This window comes from Periplaneta americana, chromosome 16, assembly GCF_040183065.1.
Source record: "Periplaneta americana isolate PAMFEO1 chromosome 16, P.americana_PAMFEO1_priV1, whole genome shotgun sequence".
In the NCBI taxonomy this organism is placed as follows: domain Eukaryota; kingdom Metazoa; phylum Arthropoda; class Insecta; order Blattodea; family Blattidae; genus Periplaneta; species Periplaneta americana.
Genome location: NC_091132.1, coordinates 6,693,359 through 6,714,212, shown reverse-complemented (window position 1 = coordinate 6,714,212; position 20,854 = coordinate 6,693,359). Strand labels below are relative to the sequence as shown.

The window sequence follows — 20,854 nt, the reverse complement described above, 5'->3', positions numbered from 1 at the left end:
AGACATACTAGGTTGAATGATAATGGCCGACACCGATATAGTTAACAATTGTACCACGGAGCAGAGGAGCGCTGAATACAAATCAAGAAATATGAAGAAAACGTAAGATAGGAGTGCCAAGACAAGAAGTGGATCGCTCTATTGTACAAACGGTGCCACGTAAGTGGCTCGTGCTTTCTCATTCAGTTTACGTATCAAGTGTCAAATGAATTGTTAAGTTTCATAGATGCCTTTCTGTTCGCATATTTCCCACCAGCCAGTAACGGGAGAGAAATTTCCAGCTTAAAGCAGTCAATACATAATAAGGCTTTTAAACGTACATAGCAATCTCAGTTACCATGGTTACGGTTTGCGTGTTACAAACTGGTTAAACGCGTTACAGTAATAACTAGAAAGTCTTATTTTTCGTCATAATTACACTAATTTTATCATTATTAACAATTTATAATGTTATACAAAACAATAATAAATATTGTTGAGTTTGTGAATTCACTACATTCTTCTCTATCAAAGATTATTGCCAACTTACATTTTTTTTTTTTTTTCGAAGATTCCTTGGTAAGCGATTTTCATGTGTTTTTCTGTGCAGTTCATCTCTGGAACTCTCTTCCACAACATGTCAGAGACTGTCGGACATTGTCTAGTTTCAAAAATAAATTAAAATTTCACTTTTTCAATTCAGATTCCTTTCAGTTATAAGCCCTTTTCTCTGCGATAGTTTTGTAAAAATATAGGCTATATAGGCTATTTCTTTCTTCCTTCCTTTACTGAAAACTTGTATTTTGATTGAAATCTGGAAACAGAACTTTTCGCAGCATCTCATTACTTTCTCTTTTCCTTCTTTTAGTGAAAAGTGAAGGAGATCGATTATTCTGACGTAACGACCTGTTCACAGTATGGCATTGCTATTTTGTGAAAATGCTATGGAACGAGCTTCTAAGGCCCGATTGTATAAAACTCCCTGACTAAAGATCAATTTTGATCGAAGATCGAAAAGTGAACCGAGTTCAGACACTTCTTCTATTGTATAAAACTTTTCTGCGATCAAATTACCTTGAATTCAAATGCAATCTAAGTTCACGTGAAAAGGATTTGGCAACATCGCATAAACAGGTGAAATACGTGATGCGCGGACCATGTTATACAGGTTTGTTCAGTGTTGCCAATCTAGCGACTTTAACTCTGTTTCAACAACAATTTATTTTAACTTTTATATTGCTTAAATAGGGATTTAGTGACCTTTTTAGCACCCCATAGTGACAAAATTTAATCTTTCTTTGTTGATAATGAGAAATCTAGCGACTTTACAACTACTTTTTGGCGACTTTCCGTATTACACTCTGTTGGAGACACTGGTTTTTTTTGCAATGTAAATAATGGCTGACAATAAGAAGAAGGTTGACTGTTCTCCAAGTTGTTATCATGTTATGGTGTTTGATACTGCTAAACATAATAAAGCTTTATAAAACGACAATTTTCGTTTAGTAATACAGTTAATTGAACATTTATGAATGTACCTATCATATCCATTAATAATTAATGGTTGTTATAAACAATATAATTATAGGTTATGTTATTTGATACTGCTGAACACGATAGAGCCTTATAAAATATAAGAATGTTTGTGTATTAAGGCAAGAAATTGAAAGAAATATATATAAATGTACCTAACATATCTATTAATATTAATAATAATGGATATTTTATTTGCACAATCTGTCACTCATATATTTCAAACAAAAAAGAAATAACTGAACTTGGATCATCTAACTAAATCGGAGAAATTTCTTCAGTCAAAGTTGACTTTAGTTTGAGACAAGTTAATCTCAGATTAGACTTTATACAACACAAAATTCCAAGTTCAGCTGAAACAAGGATCAATTTAGCCTCTGATCTAAGATTAAATGGTTTATACAATCAGCCCTAAATGTGAGGTCAGAAAGCGGGTAACAATTGACATTCACCTGAGTGGCGACAGTGTTGTTTCGACTGCCGGCATGGAGGTGACCCAGTTGGCAGCTGGCTTGGATCATCGGGCGGACCCTGCCTGATTGAGTTCGCCGGATCTAATCTGAAGGCGGAAGCAGCTAGCACTTCCTGAGAGTTCACTTTGCAAAGTAACTCAAGAATTCGATGTGGCTCATAAAGTATAATTTCCGGCTATAAATCTAAGGTCTCGAGTTCAATTACTGGCGAGGAATTGGGTAGTTTTCCCCCTTCCGCAGAAACAGTGTCTGTATTTTTGTGCTTTCATGTTTTATGCTTGGCCTTATCACATATTGAGTATCAGATACCCAACTATTTTTGAGTGCTTAATATTGATTAAAAATCCTTACAAGCAGTGGCGTATGCAGAATTTTCTCAAGAGGGGGGGGGCTATTATTAAAATTATTTACAATTTAGTTACCGGCATTTTAAACTTTGTGTATTATTATTATTATTTATTATTATTATTATTATTATTATTATTATTATTATTATTATTAGTAGTAGTAGTAGTAATAGTAGTAGTAGTAGTAGTAGTACTGGGTGTTCAGTTCAAAATGTGTCATGGCTCGCTGTATGTCGTCATGTGGCTAGCCGATGAGCCTAGAGAATTCAATCTTCCTACACTTCCGCAGAGGCGTATTACCTAAATGCGAGAGAAGTTGCCTAGCAAGTACGGCGTTCATTCTGAAGATTACTTACCGATACGTACGGTAACGCCAGTAGTGGCAAGAATGTGAACTGTTTGGAAACACGTACTGAAGTGAGTTTTTTTTCTTACTGTCGGGATATGGGGAGAGGGTTAGACGATTACTTACGTATTTGTTAACTTGGACGGTCAACATGGACACGGAGCATTTTGATTTGTGTTGTGGAATGTTGCCGTACGCAATCGATGATAACAAATACCCTGCGTACGACTTGCCCGCGCAAAACACAGTTCGAAAGAGGTTATGGTAGCACACAGACTTTACAGACCGCCATCTGTTGCTACGACATTCAAGTTATACCGTACACGTTCTCAAGTTCAGATCGAACGCCTTCATTAACAGGCAACTTCTCTGACATAAAAGCTGAAACTCGCTTCAAATCGCTGACTCACAACAGTGACGTCATGACACACTTTGAAATAAACACCCAGTAGTAGTAGTACAGGGTGTCCACCATGAACCTGACACATTTGAAATTGCTGTATAATCCATACTGCTTGGGGTAAAAAGAAAAGAATGCATGCAATATCAAGAGTAACTCACCAAGTTTTATTAAAAAAATCAGTACACCTCAACATGAGATCCCCGTAACATGCCATGAAGGCACTTGGGGGGCATAGAGGTAGACACCCATGTTTTCCATTACCTCGGCACTAGAATGAGGTGGTGTGGTCGGCACCACGCTCTGACCGTCTTTTACTCCCGGGAAAGACCCGGTACTCAATATTATAGTTGGCTGAGTGAAAGGAGTCCGGGATCCAGCACCGAAAGTTACCCAGCTCGTATTGGGTTGAGGGAAAACGCCGGAACTTGCCCCGACCGGGATTCGAACCCGGGCCACCTGGTTTCGCAGCCAGACGCACTGACCGTTACTCCACAAATGTGGACTCAATTTAAGAGAGCAGTACATTATGATAATAAATGATTGAAAGAATTTTAGTTTTCTCCTTTAAGGGGTTTGGTACAACTTACAGGAGTAAAATTTCGGAAATATTCAACATTTTTTTCTCCATTACTATATCTTGTACAATAATGAAAATTAGTATGTGTACAAGACTGTCCTTCTGCTATAAAAATATTTATTTATTTTTTTTTTTTTTTTTCAAAATTCAGTTCACTGTGCAGTGATCAAGCGTTTCCCACATAACTCAAAAACTATCAAACATTCTGTGATGAAATTTTTTGTGTATTTATGCATGTCATATCTTCAATATGACGCAAGATCACCTCTCTACCTTTGACAGATTGTCTGATAAAAAATAAATTCGTTTTAAAAATAGTCAAATATCAGTATTTTCTTCTAACACAAAATTTAAAAAAAAATATTACTTGTTAAGAAATGTAGTTGAAAAAGCTTTAAAGTTTTAAAACGTTCCACTGTATCTTGTGCATGACATATCTTAGCATTTCTTTTAATATTTTCAAAACACTGATTTGTTTCATAGTTCGCGTTTTCACATCCAAATGGCGATTGAAAAACTTAGGTTAAAGAGACCCATGCTTGTTTCTTTTTCCTAATGAACGTTCTATCACTACGTTTGAGTTCAATCACTAGATCTACTAAAACAATTATATTTCTCATATGAGGTAAAATTACAGCTCCTTACACTTTCTTTTTCTCGATTTCCGTTGTAATTATGTTAGTCTCCAATACTTCCATAATGTAAAAAATACAATTTTCCGCTAAAACAAATGACTACACCAACTAACGGCACAATCAGTAAACTTTCATATAATCACTGCTTCTTTGATGCCTGTTACATTACTCCTAACATCATATTACCTAACAAAAGTACCTCAAATGGTTGGTGAAACACTATTACACTAACAGGTTGTTTAATTTTTAACAACACGTTAGTGTTAAATTAAACTTTGGTATTAATCGTCTTACTACTGTTAGTAATACTGCTGTTAGGTTTCTGGGGATCTTTCTTGAGCCTAGAATGGGATGGAAAACTCATGTTGACTATGTTGCTAAGAAAATAAGTAAAGACCTATATATGTTAAGGTTGTTAAGGAATAATTTACCTAACAAGGTATTGTTTACAATATTTCATAGCCATATACAAAGTCATTTAAATTATGGTATTATTCTTTGGGGTCACCATACTTCTGTTCAAGCTCTTATGAATTACAAAAGAAAGCTTTAAGATTAATTCATGGAGTATCAAATACGACTCATTGTAAACCTCTTTTTATAAGGTCACAAATTTTGACATTGCCGTCTATGTATGTATTGGCCTGTCTTCTTTACATTCGGAATAACATTAATAATTACATAGCATGTACTTCTGTTCATAAATATTCTACAAGAAATAATACAAATTTACATATTGACAAATGTAAATACAGTATTACTCAAAATACTTTTCTATTCTTTGCTTTTAAATTATTTAATAGTCTACCTGTTGATATAAGGAATCTTCCATTCCGAGTGTTTAGGACACGAATTAGGACTATATTATTGGCAAATCCATTGTATGATATGATGTATTTTAAATTGTATATGACGATGTCATACATGTTCCACATGTTTTTGCAAAATAAACTATCTATCCATCATCTATCTAACATGCTGTTAGCGTTATTTTAACGAAGCTTGGCGAAACTGGGCCTTGAAGTTTCATCCTATATAATATTTTGAACATTTCTTTAGTTTCGACAAAAATTCGTAATGTAAACGCACTTTCACACGACAAAGAATATCATCCATGCTTTAAGTGGGGTTCTTATCCATGACCCTATCTTCAAACTCCTTAATTCACGGCTGACGTCAATACCATGTAAGTAACCTACCGTACTACTCTTTAGCTGCATTGTATGTCCTCTAAGAGGCCAGATGACAGAAAATAAACATCAAATGTATCTGTTTGTATGCGCCAGGTGTCCTCCTGGGCCATCCATTAACGGAAAATGTCTTTCGGATGAAAGCCTCTCTTTATGTCTATAACATTTTAGCTTCCAAGGAAAGCATAAGTCAGCGGACATGTACACACAATGCGTCGTGCGTAGCTACACGTAGGAAGTCACGTAGCCAAGACACAAACAATCACTACATCGATGACAATCTGCGGCTGGGACTCGACTTCGATTCCCAGATGTTTGAAACTGAATATGTCAAACAGCAGTGCTCCAACAACACAACAAAAAGGGTGATAAAATGCAAGTTTTACATTGCTCCTGAAAGCTGGTTTTGTCCCTTCTTCACATTTGCAGAACGGATGTAAGTCCACTGAGTCGCAAGCGACTTCCGGTCATCCATTAAGGGTCTGTTCTCACTTATACTTACTGACATTTAAGAAACCCGGAGGTTCATTGCCGTCCTCGCATAAGCCCGCCATCGGTTCCTATTCTGAACAAGATTAATCCAGTCTCTACCATCATATCCCATCTCCCTCAAATCCATTTTAATATTATCCTCCCATCTACGTCTCAGCCTTCTCAAAGGTCATTTTCTCTCCGGCCTTCCAACTGACACTCTATATGCATTTCTGGACCCATCTCAAAAGTCTAGATTTAATGTTCCTAATTATGTCAGGTGAAGAATACAATGCGTGCAGTTCTGCGTTGTGTAACTTTCTCCATTCTCCTGTAACTTCATCCCTCTTAGCCCCAAATATTTTTCTAAGCACGTTATTCTAAAAACACGCTTAACCTCTGTTCTTCTCCAAATTTCACAACCACAGAAAATTATTATTATTATTATTATTATTATTATTATTATTATTATTATTATTATTGTAAAAATTCAAATTTTTGGTGCAACAGTAACAAATATAAATGACACTCAGGAGGAAATGAAACACAGAATAAATATGGGAAATGCCTGTTATTATTCGGTTGAGAAGCTTTTGTCATCTAGTCTGCTGTCGAAAAATCTGAAAGTTAAAATTCATAAAACAGTTATATTACCGGTTGTTCTGTATGGTTGTGAAACTTGGACTCTCACTTTGACAGAGGAACAGAGATTAAGGGTGTTTGAAAATAAGGTTCTTAGGAAAATATTTGGGGCTAAGAGGGATGAAGTTACAGGAGAATGGAGAAAGTTACACAACACAGAACTGCACGCATTGTATTCTTCACATGACATAATTAGGAACATAAATTTCAGACGTTTGAGATAGGCAGGGTATGTAGCACGTATGGGCGAATCGAGAAATGCATATAGAGTGTTAGTTGGGAGACCGGAGGGAAAAAGACCTTTGGGGAGGCCGAGACGTAGGTGGGAGGATAATATTAAAATGGATTTGAGGGAGGTGGGATATGATGGTAGAGACTGGATTAATCTTGCTCAGGATAGGGACCAATGGCGGGCTTATGTGAGGGCGGCAATGAACCTTCGGGTTCCTTAAAAGCCATTTGTAAGTAAGTATTATTATTATTATTATTATTATTATTATTATTATTATTATTATTATTTTGTCCGCGGCTCTACATTAATTGTTCTGTGGACTCCCGGGGGTTGAGAATCGCATCTTAGACAGTATTAGTTTTCGTGTTGGCTGTTGTGATGATTGTGATGATGATGACAGTGATAGTGATGAAGATAGGAATGTAGTTATAATGATGAGACAGAGGTGATAATGGTGTTAGGACAGTGATTATGGCGATAAGTAATTTCTCAAAGTGTTGCTGATGTCCTTTCTACACAACAGGACGAGTCTTTACTTGCAGCCATATCAATGTAAACCGAAGAAATTATAAGGAAAAAAAAACTCACCCCACTATTTATATGCTAATATCAACCCCAAACATTTTAAATTCTCGACTTGTTTCATACATGACAACAGAACCTCAGGTCATAAATATGTATTATATACACTTCCTCTGTTACATGCACATTCTTATTATAATAGGCGTTGTTTAAATTTAAGGTGGGAGGGGAAAGATTTCAGCTTCCGATTAATCTTGGTAATAAGATACATCGTGCTTTGTTAGCCATCCCTTCGCCTATTACTTTACCTGGTCCAGCCTCAAGGAAGGGCTCCCGCCAAGGGGTTGGAGATAGCGGGCGCGCTCTGATCGGCGGGCAACACAAGGGCTGCTGATGGTCACCCGACTCGTGATGTGGCCGTTCATATACACCCACATCTGCGACATTGTTGTGGGTGCGTTCATACACTGACGCCGGCAGCCTTTCCTTTCCTGGCGTGAACATTCATGTATATGTATGGCTGGGTCACTGTCTACACGGGCGTTGAAGTCTCCAAGGCAAGCTTTTCAGTACTAATCACTGGAAAGATTTTGCAACGTGTTTCTTGGTTGCGTGAATTAAGGATTTTGTTTCCTGGTTCAGTGAATTCCAGAATATCGTTGGTTCACTGTCTAGACGGGTGTTGAAGTCTCGAAGGAGAGTTTTCTGATTAACACTCACTCAAAAAAATTTGCAACGTGTTTTTTGGTTCCGTGAATTTAGGATTTTGTTTCCTGATTTCAAGAATTTAAAAATATGGTTGGTTCACTGTCTACACAGACGTTGAAGTCTCCAAGCCAAGCTTTGTCATTACTGCTCACTGAAAGATTTTGCAACGTGTTTTTTGGTTTCGTGAATTTAGGATTTTGTTTCTTGATTTCAAGAATTTAAAAATATGGTTGGTTCACTGTCTACACAGACGTTGAAGCCTCCAAGCCAAGCTTTGTCATTACTGCTCACTGAAAGATTTTGCAACGTGTTTTTTGGTTTCGTGAATTTAGGATTTTGTTTCTTGATTTCAAGAATTTAAAAATATGGTTGGTTCACTGTCTACACAGGCGTTGAAGTCTCCAAGCCAAGCTTTGTCATTACTGCTCACTGAAAAGATTTTGCAACGTGTTTTTTTGGTTTCGTGAATTTAGGATTTTGTTTCTTGATTTCAAGAATTTAAAAATATGGTTGGTTCACTGTCTACACAGGCGTTGAAGTCTCCAAGCCAAGCTTTGTCATTACTGCTCACTGAAAGGATTTTGCAACGTGTTTTTTGGTTTCGTGAATTTAGGATTTTGTTTCTTGATTTCAAGAATTTAAAAATATGGTTGGTTCACTGTCTACACAGGCGTTGAAGTCTCCAAGCCAAGCTTTGTCATTACTGCTCACTGAAAAGATTTTGCAACGTGTTTTTTGGTTTCGTGAATTTAGGATTTTGTTTCTTGATTTCAAGAATTAAAAAATATGGTTGCTTCACTGTCTACACAGGCGTTGAAGTCACCAAGCCAAGCTTTGTCATTACTGCTCACTGAAAAGATTTTGCAATGTGTTTCTTGGTTTCGTGAATTAGGGGAGAGTTGGGTAGTATCGGGCATCGGGTAATATCGGACAGTGATGTTTCTTTCATCTGCCACCAGATGGTAGTACAGTGATGTTTCTTTTATCTACCACCAGATGGTAGTAGCAGTGTTCAGATGTCGCATACAAAAACGTAATCATGTCACTTAGGTATTATCATCTGGTGGTAGATGAAAGAAACATCACTGTCTGATATTACCCGATGTCCGATACTACCCCCCCCCCCCGAGGATTTTGTTTCTTGATTTCAATAATTTTAAAATATGGTTGGTTCACTGTCTACACAGGCGTTGAAGTCTCCAAGGCGAGATTTGTCATTACTGCCCACTCAAGGTTTCGTGAATTAAAGATTTTGTTTCTTGCTTTTGTGAATTCCAGAAATTTCTGTGAAATCATATTCAAATCCAGTTAAGAGTTAGAGTACACCAATTCGTCATAACATTTCAATTTGAGAGACTAAACTTTTAGGATAGCGTACTTAGTTTTGCGAATTTAAGGACACACTGAGGTTAAATTTCAAATATTCTAAACCAAACTAGAGACCTGAAAATTTGTACAGCGTAATGCTGCATATAAATTATCCGTGTACAATGTTTCATCTAGTTTGCTTAAAAAATGTAAAAATTATTACTAGCATTTTTTGTAAATTTAAATAACATCTTAAAACATCGCTACTCTTACCACAAATTTAAAAAAATTTACATCTGTCAGACACTCAGAAAAGAAACATGCTAGCAAGTATTCCCACAGAAAAAATCATTCATTTACTACAATATTCGTGGGAAGAGTAGCATTTTTAGTAAAGAAAAATGTAGACTACAAAAAACTTAAACCTAGAAAAAATGAGTACAAAAGTTTGGAAATATAAGGTAAAAGTAAACACGGCTTCTTCTAACTGTCCAGTCCGAACGGTTCTATGAGCATGAAAATTGATGGCAGGATATTTTATACCTTAAGTAATTTTTAATTACTATTACATTTTTATTACGTCATACTACTTCTGACCAATAAAACGGTACTGGACGACGTATTTCAAACAATCATGACTGCTTATCCTACCATTTTTATCACTTCCCTAGCATTTGGTTCTTATCACCTCCCTAGAATTTGTTTTTATCGTCTCTATATCATTCGTTTCTTTGTTTTCCAACATTTTACTTTCAATAATTGTACCCTTTAAAATGATTCATGTTGATTTCATCATCCTTAATTAAAATTTTCTATCATTTATCTTTTTTTTTACATTATTTACGTTATTTTACAGTTTTTTGCTGTATGAGATTATGGATAGTCACGTATCAGAGGTTGTTTAATATTTATATTGATAATTGAAGTGGGATGCAACTGTTTTAATAAAAAATGAAACTGAATCAACAAAGCCTTCTTGACTAGTAATCGTCCATAGAGTTCAATGAATACTGTATAGTTGGCACAACTGGTAACAAGTGAACACTGATCATACACACTACTGCCATCTAGAGGAATATTTGTAAGTCAATTACGTATTATATTATTGTATTAGAGCACTTTATTCTTTCTAATCTTCATATACTTTCTTCTAATCGTGTAATAGTCAAATCCCACTCGAGTTTTGATTTCCTCTAGATAAATCAAAATTTCTAGTGAGATTACTGTTGATAAAAACAAAAAATCGTAATTTTTAGCCGAAAATGAGAACATTTCATCTCGGTGAAACGTTTACAATATTCCTACGAGTACCTGTTGAACTCAAGTTAGAAATTAAGAGATTATTTTAATTTCACAAGATAAGTTTTTCGGTGCTTAATAAAATCATACACTTGTGCGTAGTTAAAGGGAGATTTTATTTGTTCAAAGTGAAAAATGCAAGTCATCACAATAAGAAGATTTCAGTGGCAATCATTCGTAGAACATTGTGCGTTGTAAGAAGCCATATAAAATCTTGGGAGTAAGTTTATGGGGATACACGAGGAGTTTACATAGACAGGCACTTAGTGTGACATTAAACTTGCGAGGTAATTATCCAGCTAGTTACTCGAAACAAATTAAAAACAAGGAAACACACTTAACAGCTGCGACATCCTGCACACGCCCGAGGACACGCGCAATTCTTGTTCATACGTTGACGCAAGCGAATCATCGAGACCTTGGGACGAGCGTTTTCCTCTTAGTAAGCATGCGCAATTAAAGAAAACTGACCACGCCATTTATTGCGAAACCGTCCCTTTAAATTCCACAAGCTAAATATAATACCAGTATCATATTTTCTTCTTGTTCATAATCATCATCATCAGTTCATGGCGTAAAAGAATCTCCCGTTCCGGCCTATTATAGCTGAAATTGACTCTACCCATCTTTTCTTTGGTCGTCTAAGGTTTCATATTTGTACTGCTTTGTACTCATAAGCTTATCGTGGATAGCGAGATGACACCTTTAAAACATAGGAATTCCAGCTATCGCTACATTAGGTGAGTTTTGCATGAAGTGAAGAAATATCAACCTCATTATTAAGAATATTTTAATTTCTAATTTATCTAATTTAGAACATTCCTTGACCGTTCTCAGAAATTTCGTCTTCTCTGATTGGATTTTACTCCAATCTCTTTTTTGTAGCGTTCAAGAGAAACCAGGTTTAAGGTTTTATAGCCCTTAAAAATGTACAATCCTACGTCTGCTTTGAACTCGTGAACCTTGAGGATAAGATTACTTTTGGAACATGTGTTAAATCAAATTTTCAAGTCCTGAAATAGTTCCCTTTAACCAAAGAAAAAAAAAGGAAAAATCATGTACCACATTTCTTCTCTGCAAACTGCAGTTTTGAACCAGATTTTATCTCACTACTGATTATAAGTAATCAAATATCACAAAAAAGTGGAGAATGTTACATTTTCAGAACGATTTTACATCGAATACGACTTCATAAAGGTTTATATGTAAGAATAACTTCGGTTAACGCGAAAAAAAACTCCGATTCATAAAAAATACTTAGGAATTACTATTGACCACCGAATTAAGGTAGGATAAATATGTCCCTAAAAATATTCTGCGATTAATTTTTCTAGGTTTGGTTCAATCCGTCATCCAATATGGTATAAACTGATGGGGAGGAACAACAAAATTTACATTTCCTCCACTGATGTTGCTTCTAAAGCAGACAATTAAAATTTGCGCAAACAAATCAATTGATTATCTAACAAATTTTATTAATTCAGAATTTAATGTTTTTTTTAATTGAACAATTTAACAAAAACTGTTTTTGTGCGAATTCATTTCTTACACATATGGGGAAGCTACTGGTAAAATATTATAACATTTACTCAACAAATGACGGAAGTATAGGGTGAAGAATTTATCAAAACGTACTCATTGGATTCTAAAGCTCTCCTATGAAATTTTGTCTGTGTGGCTTAAGACTATAGGGTCTATCATTCTCACCGCTTCAAATATAGAAATACACAATAAAATATTATCATAAAAATCGCAAAAAATCAATAAGTTATAAAGAAAAACCACATTTTCATTCTACCAGAAGAAATGTGACATGTCCTTTAGTTGAACCTAAATGTTACATAACCACCAGAGTTACGGGCCAGGGTTATACAACTCAGGGTTATTGATAATTAGAGCCGAATGTTTAGGCATTTATAACAGCTAAAATAGGCAGGCAAAAAAAGGCAATAAAACGTAAAAAAGGCACAATAATCTTTGAAAAAGGCATTATAAATTTTAAAAAGGCATAACATATTTTAGCAATAAATTTAAATTATATCAATATAACTCATATTTACTTCGTAGGTGACACATGTTGACTTATAAAATACTTTTTTTTTTCGTGATTAACTGTCTTTTCACAAACCTTACATAACAAAACTGTTCCATCGGTCGAAAACACATGGGCACCAAATTCACTAACGCAAGCATGAAGTTTACTTTTCAATGGTTTACTGAATTTAGGCATTCTAGTTAACCGATCTTATACCTTCTGTCACCCGACAATAACTGACTTTTCCTCACTCAAATTTCTTTCTCCTACAATAATAAACACGTGTAGCACAAAATTGTAACGGTAAGATTTGAAAATATGAAAGCAAACCATTGGAAATGCTACGTGACAACTTCTATGAGAACGAGCTTAGTATTTGAAATTATAAAGCTGATTGTTGGTGTCGTGAAGACATGACAATATTATATTTGTAACTGTGGATTGTCGATCATTATTCATATTACACCAATAGTATTAAAGCACGATTATTAGCAGATTAAGCACCGAAATAAATTACTTTTATTTACTATTGTTAGTAAAGTTAGTCACTGTTTCAAATATTTAAATTTCATACACATTACATTACAATTAATTATAAAATTGCAAATGAACGAGAAATATTGCTTTAAAATGACAAAAAGGGTATTTATTAGTAAGAAACACCTTAAAATGGCAAAATAAAAATTTGCTCTATCACTTTAATTTACTCCAAATCACATTTATATCTATGCAAATAATTATTTCTTTCCATCCAGTAAAAAAGGCATTTTTCCAAACATCCGGGCTCTATTGATAATAAACCCAAACCTAGGTAATTTTTATTTTTATAAATTTAAGTATAAAATTAAGTAAATTATTTAATATTCATGCCCCTTTTTTCATTTTCTTATTATAATATATTTATTCATTCAAACTTGGGTCTACATTTTGTTCTTGATGTGATTATCTGATTTTTAACTTAGTAATTCCTGTGTTGTAATTACATGAAGATGATTCTCATAGAAGAGTCGATATAATTGCCATCAATAGAAGAACCCAGAAAGCGATGGTCTTAGACCCTACAATTTGCTTTGAACGAGACACGAATCAAGCACTGCAGATAAATGATGACAAGCGAGCTAATTATGTACCTTGTCTTCCATACCTCAGTGAAAAATATGACATTTCGCTTTACAGCTGGGATGTTGCAGGCTTACTATTTGGAGCGAGGGGTTGTTTACCAAAATTTACATGTAATATCCTTAAATCCTTTAAAATTCCCTTGTATGAGGTTCAGAAGATTGTAATGGAAATTCTGAAGGCCTCTCTTCAAATTCTACACTATCATCTATATGTTAACACGTAAATTTTTGTTTTAATGTCCAAATCGAATCATTATTTTGCTCGTTTCATTTCCCTTTATCTTTTATATTTTGTTAATTCCGGATGCCAGTGGTCAAACTCACTTGAGGACGGATGATTTGAAATCTTAGTAGCACAATATTGTAGTTTTATATAGTTTTTGTTATATTTTTTGTTAGTACAAAATTGTTATTTATAGGAATGCCCTGATCAAGAGCTTGCTCAGACGGGTGTGTGCTAAGTTTAGCCTGCGTAGGCATATTCATTTTGTACTGTAGTATGCAGCAACAGAATAATATACAAAACGTAGTACGTTTTTACCAAAAATTACACGAAACCAAGCAACACTTCCTCTTCCTTAGAATGTCACGTCTTCAACGAATTTTCAACTTCTCACTAAGGAAACACACATTGTTGGAAACAAGACATCCGCTTAGACGACTCAACATCCGGAACACGAATACACCGGATGTAACCCTCGATCGGCACACAATTACACGAAAACTGCTCGCAATCTGCGAACATTGTCACACAAAATGAGTCACAGATTCGAGTCCCAGGTGAGACACACTTCCGCCGCGAACACCAACTCGTCACTGAACGTTAGAGGGAAAGACTGCGTAGTGACGAAACCAATATGTATTCAGTGGGCTTCGCCTCCTTAATCCCGCGAGCCAAGTCCCCCCCCCCTTCACGAAGCGTGGAGGCGGCGGCGGCTTCCACACATCGCCATGCAGAGCCTCGCCTGACGTCATCCAACAATCACAAACAGCATCTCTTTCCACCTCATTACCTCCTCACCGCCGATACCATCTTCAAGGTCTTTTTCGCACAATTCACGTCCCATTTTCCTTTCAACGACGAAACTGTTGATTTCGGAATTGATAAGTTCCGAATATCCAGCCTGGGTGAGAACACAAGGCACGTAAGTATGAGCACTGTGACGCAGGTTTGTGGTTTACAAACTCTGACGTCACTTTCAAGGAAAACAAAATACTTTGGCACTTTTTGTTGGTCTTCCTTAGAATTACTGAGTATTTACCCCGAATCTTGTCCTGTGTCGTGGTCTACAGTGACTTGTACATGATCAAATTTATTTTTCAATTCAATACTTAACAAGAAAACTGGAACTCTGGCAGAATGCCTTTTTAAATATGTAAATCTATCTTAATTTTGAATGTAAATCTGTACGAATTATACCTATGTGACTGAAACGTCACAGTTTTATGTTGCCCTTTTCTGTCTTTTTCAATATAAATGCCTAATTTACAAAATAAATGTTTTTTTTTGCCTTTATTTGATTATATTTATCTTTTATTTATTTATTTATTATTAAAAATTGCCTACAGGTATATTTTAATTTATTTCTATAACCGCTACAATGAAAGTGACTTCACCGAATGTATAGTGTTGTCTTTCAGTCAATTGCAGCATCGAGTCGAAAATCTCAATTTTCATTCGATTTATGTAAAGCTTTTCTTGCTGCTTAAATCTCTTTGTGGAAAGTGCAAGGTTGTGGTTCTAGTGTAAGATTTTTGTAATTGCCTTTTATTGGGTATTTTAGCTAATTATAATGCCTTTTTGCCTGCCTATTTTAGCTATTTATAATGTATTTTTTCCTGCCTATTTTAATGATTCATAATGCCTAAACTTCCGGGTCTTTGATAATTAACAACATTTTAAAACATGTGATTCAAGTTCATTGTAACGTACAAAGCCTTACTTACTTACAAATGGCTTTTAGAGAACCTGGAGATTCATTGCCGCCCTAACGGGTAATCGGAAACTGCACACTTTGATCCGGAAACTGCACACCGCTTTTCGAGGGACCCATTAATCCTACCCGGATACTGCACACTGATTCATGAGGGTTTTACTAATCCTACCAGCAAATTGCACAATTTACAAAATATGTTTCTTTTGCATTTGGCTGGCTTTATATTGAAACTTCGCTTACTTTCTTCCTTCATTGCTTTGCAGTCTGTATGTCCAGAAGTTGATTCACGAATTTATACAATGAAGAATGACTGCTGTAAAAGCCGACATTAAAATGCTTGTGAAATGATTCGCAGCTATTTGTTGTGCGAGAAGTCGATGCAGTCATGGCTGCCTATATAGTAGGAGGGGAAAATTGCATGTTCTGAGATGTACGTTTCTAGTAAACAGTCAGCAAATTTCTCAAATCTGGTATCTATCGGTTTTACCTCAGCCAGTTCCTTAGCGAAGAAATTCCCGACTTCCTCTGGATTCAAATACATTATTCCAAAATCCATCCTGAGCCACTGTCCTATCTCAGTGTCTTCTTTGTACTTCTTCGCCAGTCCTACACGCTGTATTTTATGCCACCATGCTTGCGCAAGATGGAAGCGACAACCTACGAGTATAATCGTAACGAATTCCCAAGTTTTCACCACTGCAGCATGTATAGTTAGTTCAAAGTCTATTACTATATATATATATATATAGGTGAGGTTGGAAACACAGTATGAAAATGAATTTATCTGTTCTAAAATCACATTTTCAACAACAATTTTGCTTCGGATTGGGGTTTGTACCTTCAAATACCATTATTTTGATTTTTTTTTCCGGTGAAATCTTCATGCCATGTTCTTCTATGATTTTATTTAGTTTAAATATACTTACAACTTACAAATGGCTTTTAAGGAACCCGAAGGTTCATTGCCGCCCTCACATAAGCCCGCCAGCGGTCCCTATCCTGAGCAAGATTAATCCAGTCTCTATCATCATACCCCACCTCCCTCAAATCCATTTTAATATTATCCTCCCATCTACGTCTCGGCCTCCCTAAAGGTCTTTTTCCCTCCGGTCTCCCAACTAACACTCTATATGCATTTCTGGAATCGCCCATACGTGCTACATGCCCTGCCCATCTCAAACGTCTGGATTTAATGTTCCTAATTATGTCAGGTGAAGAATACAATGCGTGCAGTTCTGTGTTGTGTAACTTTCTCCATTCTCCTGTAACTTCATCCCGCTTAGCCCCAAATATTTTCCTAAGCACCTTATTCTCAAACACCCTGAACCTATGTTCCTCTCTCAGAGTGAGAGTCCAAGTTTCACAACCATACAGAAGTTTGATCTATTTGGTTGTGTGTCAATCCATCTGGAGAAGTCCAAGTATATTTATGTATATCCTTATGGGGGAATGTTGTACTTTTGACAATTAAATTTTTCGATGTGGCAAAGTTGACTAATCTAACTCCATTGTCACTACTAATTGCGTGTAGGCTCTCTTTTTCAATAGTTGGTCTAAAAATATCCTCCCGTCCTACTTTAGCATTGAAATCCCCCAATAAAATTTTCATGTGATATCTAGGGAACTGATCAAAAGTATGTTCCAATTCCTCATAGAAGCTATTCTTTATATGGTCGTCTTTCTCTTCTGTAGGGGCGTGAGCATTTATAACTATGATGTCGCACCATCTACCCTTAAGTACTAAATATGATAACCTGTCACTGATAAATTCGACCTTTTTTACTGCTGATTTTATTATTTTATGAACAAAGAATCCTGTTCATAATTGGTGATTATTGTTTCCTTCCCCATAATACAACAAGTAATCTCCTATTTGTGATATGCCATTCCCATCTAACCTAACCTCTTGTACTCCTACGAAGTCTATTCTATATCTAGCTAGTTCTTTTGCTACTAATGTTACCCCTCCTGTTCTATAAAGACTAGTTACGTTCCAAGTGCCAAATCTCAAATCCTTATTCCTTTGCTGTGGTCGTGCCAGAGAATCAGTCCTATTCCGAGGCTTATTATAGGGATACGTAACAAGCTGTTTTTTACGGTGATGGGTTGTTAGCCCTTCGCCCAACCCCCAAGCTGGAGGACCACCCCTTATCGGCTGTCCACGACTGCTTATTCAATATATTCGCAGCTACCCTCCATATCTGGAGGCCGTCTCCTCTATCCGCAATCCATCTGTAAATTGTCTTCGGAGTTTGCAACTAATACTTGGTCGTCCGCGAAAAGAACTGTGTTTAGTCTTATGGAACTTGAAATTTGAATTCCTAATTTGTACTCCTCACTCTCCTCAGAATATATAAAAATCTCATTTTCACAAAAAATTGACTTAAGACCTTTTTCCTCCCGGCCACAGAATTAATTTCGGTAGTTATTTTTTCTTCGTAAATATGATATTTTGACAAATACAAACAACGTCAAAAATACAACAATGCACGATAAGAGAATACATAGGGTAGGAGATGCGTGTAGATATAAATTCCTTCATGAACTCGAACGTGGTTATTCTGAGCCTGTGGCCGGAAACACAACCCAACCATCTGAATCACAGCCAGGCTTTAATTCATGTGATCTGTTCTAAAAATAATCTGTGCATAAGGCCGTGTGTAACTGCTTTCACAATTCAATAAGATTTAATCTGCGCTCCGCGGTATGTATCTAATTTGCTGTTACTGAAATGTAAGTGGTGCGCAACACAGGGTGGGTAGCTGATATTAGTTATTAACTACAAGAAAATCCAAGCAGAGATAAGCTGTCCTGCACACGGCAACTGGCGAGTACGTGATCTGAATGCAGGCTCCGTGGTGGAGTGACACTGCCCACCAGCTGGCTTCATAATAAAGGGAGAATGTTTATATTACAATATGTAACAGGGTGATAGTGCTGTGTTGAAACTCACCACCGAACATTTGCTAACGATGTAATAAGCAAAATGTAACACAATACAAGTTCGAATCCTTGCGAGAGTGTCTTACTGCTAATAGGCCTGCAACTTACGTCAAAACTTGCAAACTCTCGCATTGTTTAGTCATGACTAGAGCTCGGGTATGTAGACACTTAAGGGCATCGTACTCGAAGACAAAAGTATACTTTCCCATTAATTGAGTCTAAAATATCATACAAGTGCACCTCTTAAACATGGTGTTAGTTTCGGCCCAAGACTTTATAATAAAATTACAAACCATTTTCCAAATTTGAAATATTTTAAAATTGAAGCTTTTAAAAAAGAAATTTGTAAAATTATCCATGATATATAATATTAACAAATGTATTTTTTTACCTTTTATTTCTGTCGAGTATATTCATGTTTTTATTGAATATCACTGGCTTCTGTCGGATTGTCAATTTATATTAAATGTGTGTTTTTCTCTCTTTTTCTCTTTATTCTTGCTCTTGTGTGTTATTTATTTGTTTAAATTAAGTTACTTACTGTATTTAGTAAACTGTCCTTGTAAATTTTATGTTATATTATTGACTAAGACCACACCGTACACGAGCCTGGCTCTTACGGTAGTGGCTAGAAACATTTTTGTTTTATAAATGTAATCTGTACTCACTAGCTAGCTAGTTAAATGAATAAAAATAAATAAATATGTACGTTAACGACCACAAATATTATCAGAAAAATTCAGACTTTAAATTTCTAAAATTTTATAAGAAAATGAACTCACAATTTGGACAAATATTACAAGGTACCACAATAAGACCTACTAAAACTTAAGTATCTGATAAAAGTATAAAAAAAAAGGTTACTAATAATATTTTTTTTTTTTTTTTAGAATTCACTTTTTACTTTAAATTAAATTTTCCAAAATTTGAAAATTTTCACACATATTATTTCATAACTCCACAACATTTGAGATAGAATTCTGAAATTTTGTACACTGATTTAACATGAATTTATGCAAAAGGTAGACTACAATAATGCCCATTTCTTTTAAAATAGAAAAAATTAGGTCAAAAAAATTATGTAAATTTTAATATATTTTATACAGGACAAATAAAAAATTAATTGTATTAAAATAAACAACTCTACATGTCTGACAGTAGTCTACTTTTCAGGGATAAGTGTTTATTACATGCAGGAAAAATATTAAAAATGTCAGAAGGACCATAACAATGTTATGGTTACCAAATGATGTAACTGCCCTTACCTTCTGGAACAATCTACAACATGTGTTCTCAAGCTGTACAATTCTTTACAAGGAGACAAACACAGACCTGTATACACTTTTGAATTTATATTTTCTTCCGCCAGGTCTCAACTCTCAAACCGAAAGGCAACTTTTGACGACTTACTGTAGAAATCAGTAACACAAAGAGTTACACTTCCTTTGAATTGAGTTAAAAGAAATCACACCGACAGACACGCATATTGTGGTATTTCAACAATTTCCGCACAAGATTCTGAGAACCAACACTCACAAACTTTTCACAGACGATGGCACACGTCCAAGAAATCAGGACTCCTACTAACTAGTGAGTCAACCTCTCACTGATAGGCCCCATCTTGAGGCCTTGGCTCGATTCTCACCTCGTTCATTCACATATAAGAGAAATCTGCAACGGTGCCACTGCAAAAACAAAGGTGCGTGAGTGCGTAAATTAATAAATCTGTCACTCTCACGGCCATGATCTTCTTTTCCCTTTAAAATTCTCCTAGGCCGGTCAGTGCGCCGGGAACGTCGAAGTGAGACGAGTAATCAATAGCCTTGGAGGTCACACAGATGTTCAAATCTACATACGGTCCCCATGCAAAGTTGTAAGAACTTTCATTCCTTTTTTAATATTTTCTATTCATTTTTCATCCCTTTAATCTTGAACTATTTAATATAATGATGATGATAATAATAATAATAATAATAATAATAATAATAATAATAATAATAATAATAATGTAATAGAAACTCGCTTAATAAAAAAAAGGTAAAGGTATCTCCGTCAAATGCTATGAAGGCAATTGGGGGGCATGGAGGTAGAGCCCCATGCTTTCCATGACCTCGGCACTAGAATGAGGTGGTGTGGTCGGCACCACGCTCTGG

General features: G+C 35.6%; 1 protein-coding gene across 9 annotated transcripts in view; it reads right to left on the bottom strand.

Annotated features, from left to right (window-relative positions):
- The window catches only part of LOC138716254 (uncharacterized), a 619,716-nt gene that overhangs the window by 236,963 nt on the left and 361,899 nt on the right, over positions 1-20,854 (bottom strand). Inside the window, exons 1-2 of one of the 9 annotated variants that reach the window (XM_069849117.1) lie at positions 14,539-14,661; positions 7,659-8,908 (exon numbers count right to left, since the gene is read on the bottom strand). The exons of 3 other annotated variants lie outside the window; for them this stretch is intronic. In XM_069849117.1, the coding sequence (XP_069705218.1) occupies positions 7,659-7,814 (156 nt within the window). In that variant the 5' untranslated portion in view covers positions 7,815-8,908; positions 14,539-14,661. Of the gene's footprint in view, positions 1-7,658; positions 8,909-14,362; positions 14,662-20,854 lie in introns of those variants that run through there. 5 more of the 9 variants (XM_069849114.1, XM_069849116.1, XM_069849115.1 and 2 more) reach the window with 5 other exon arrangements.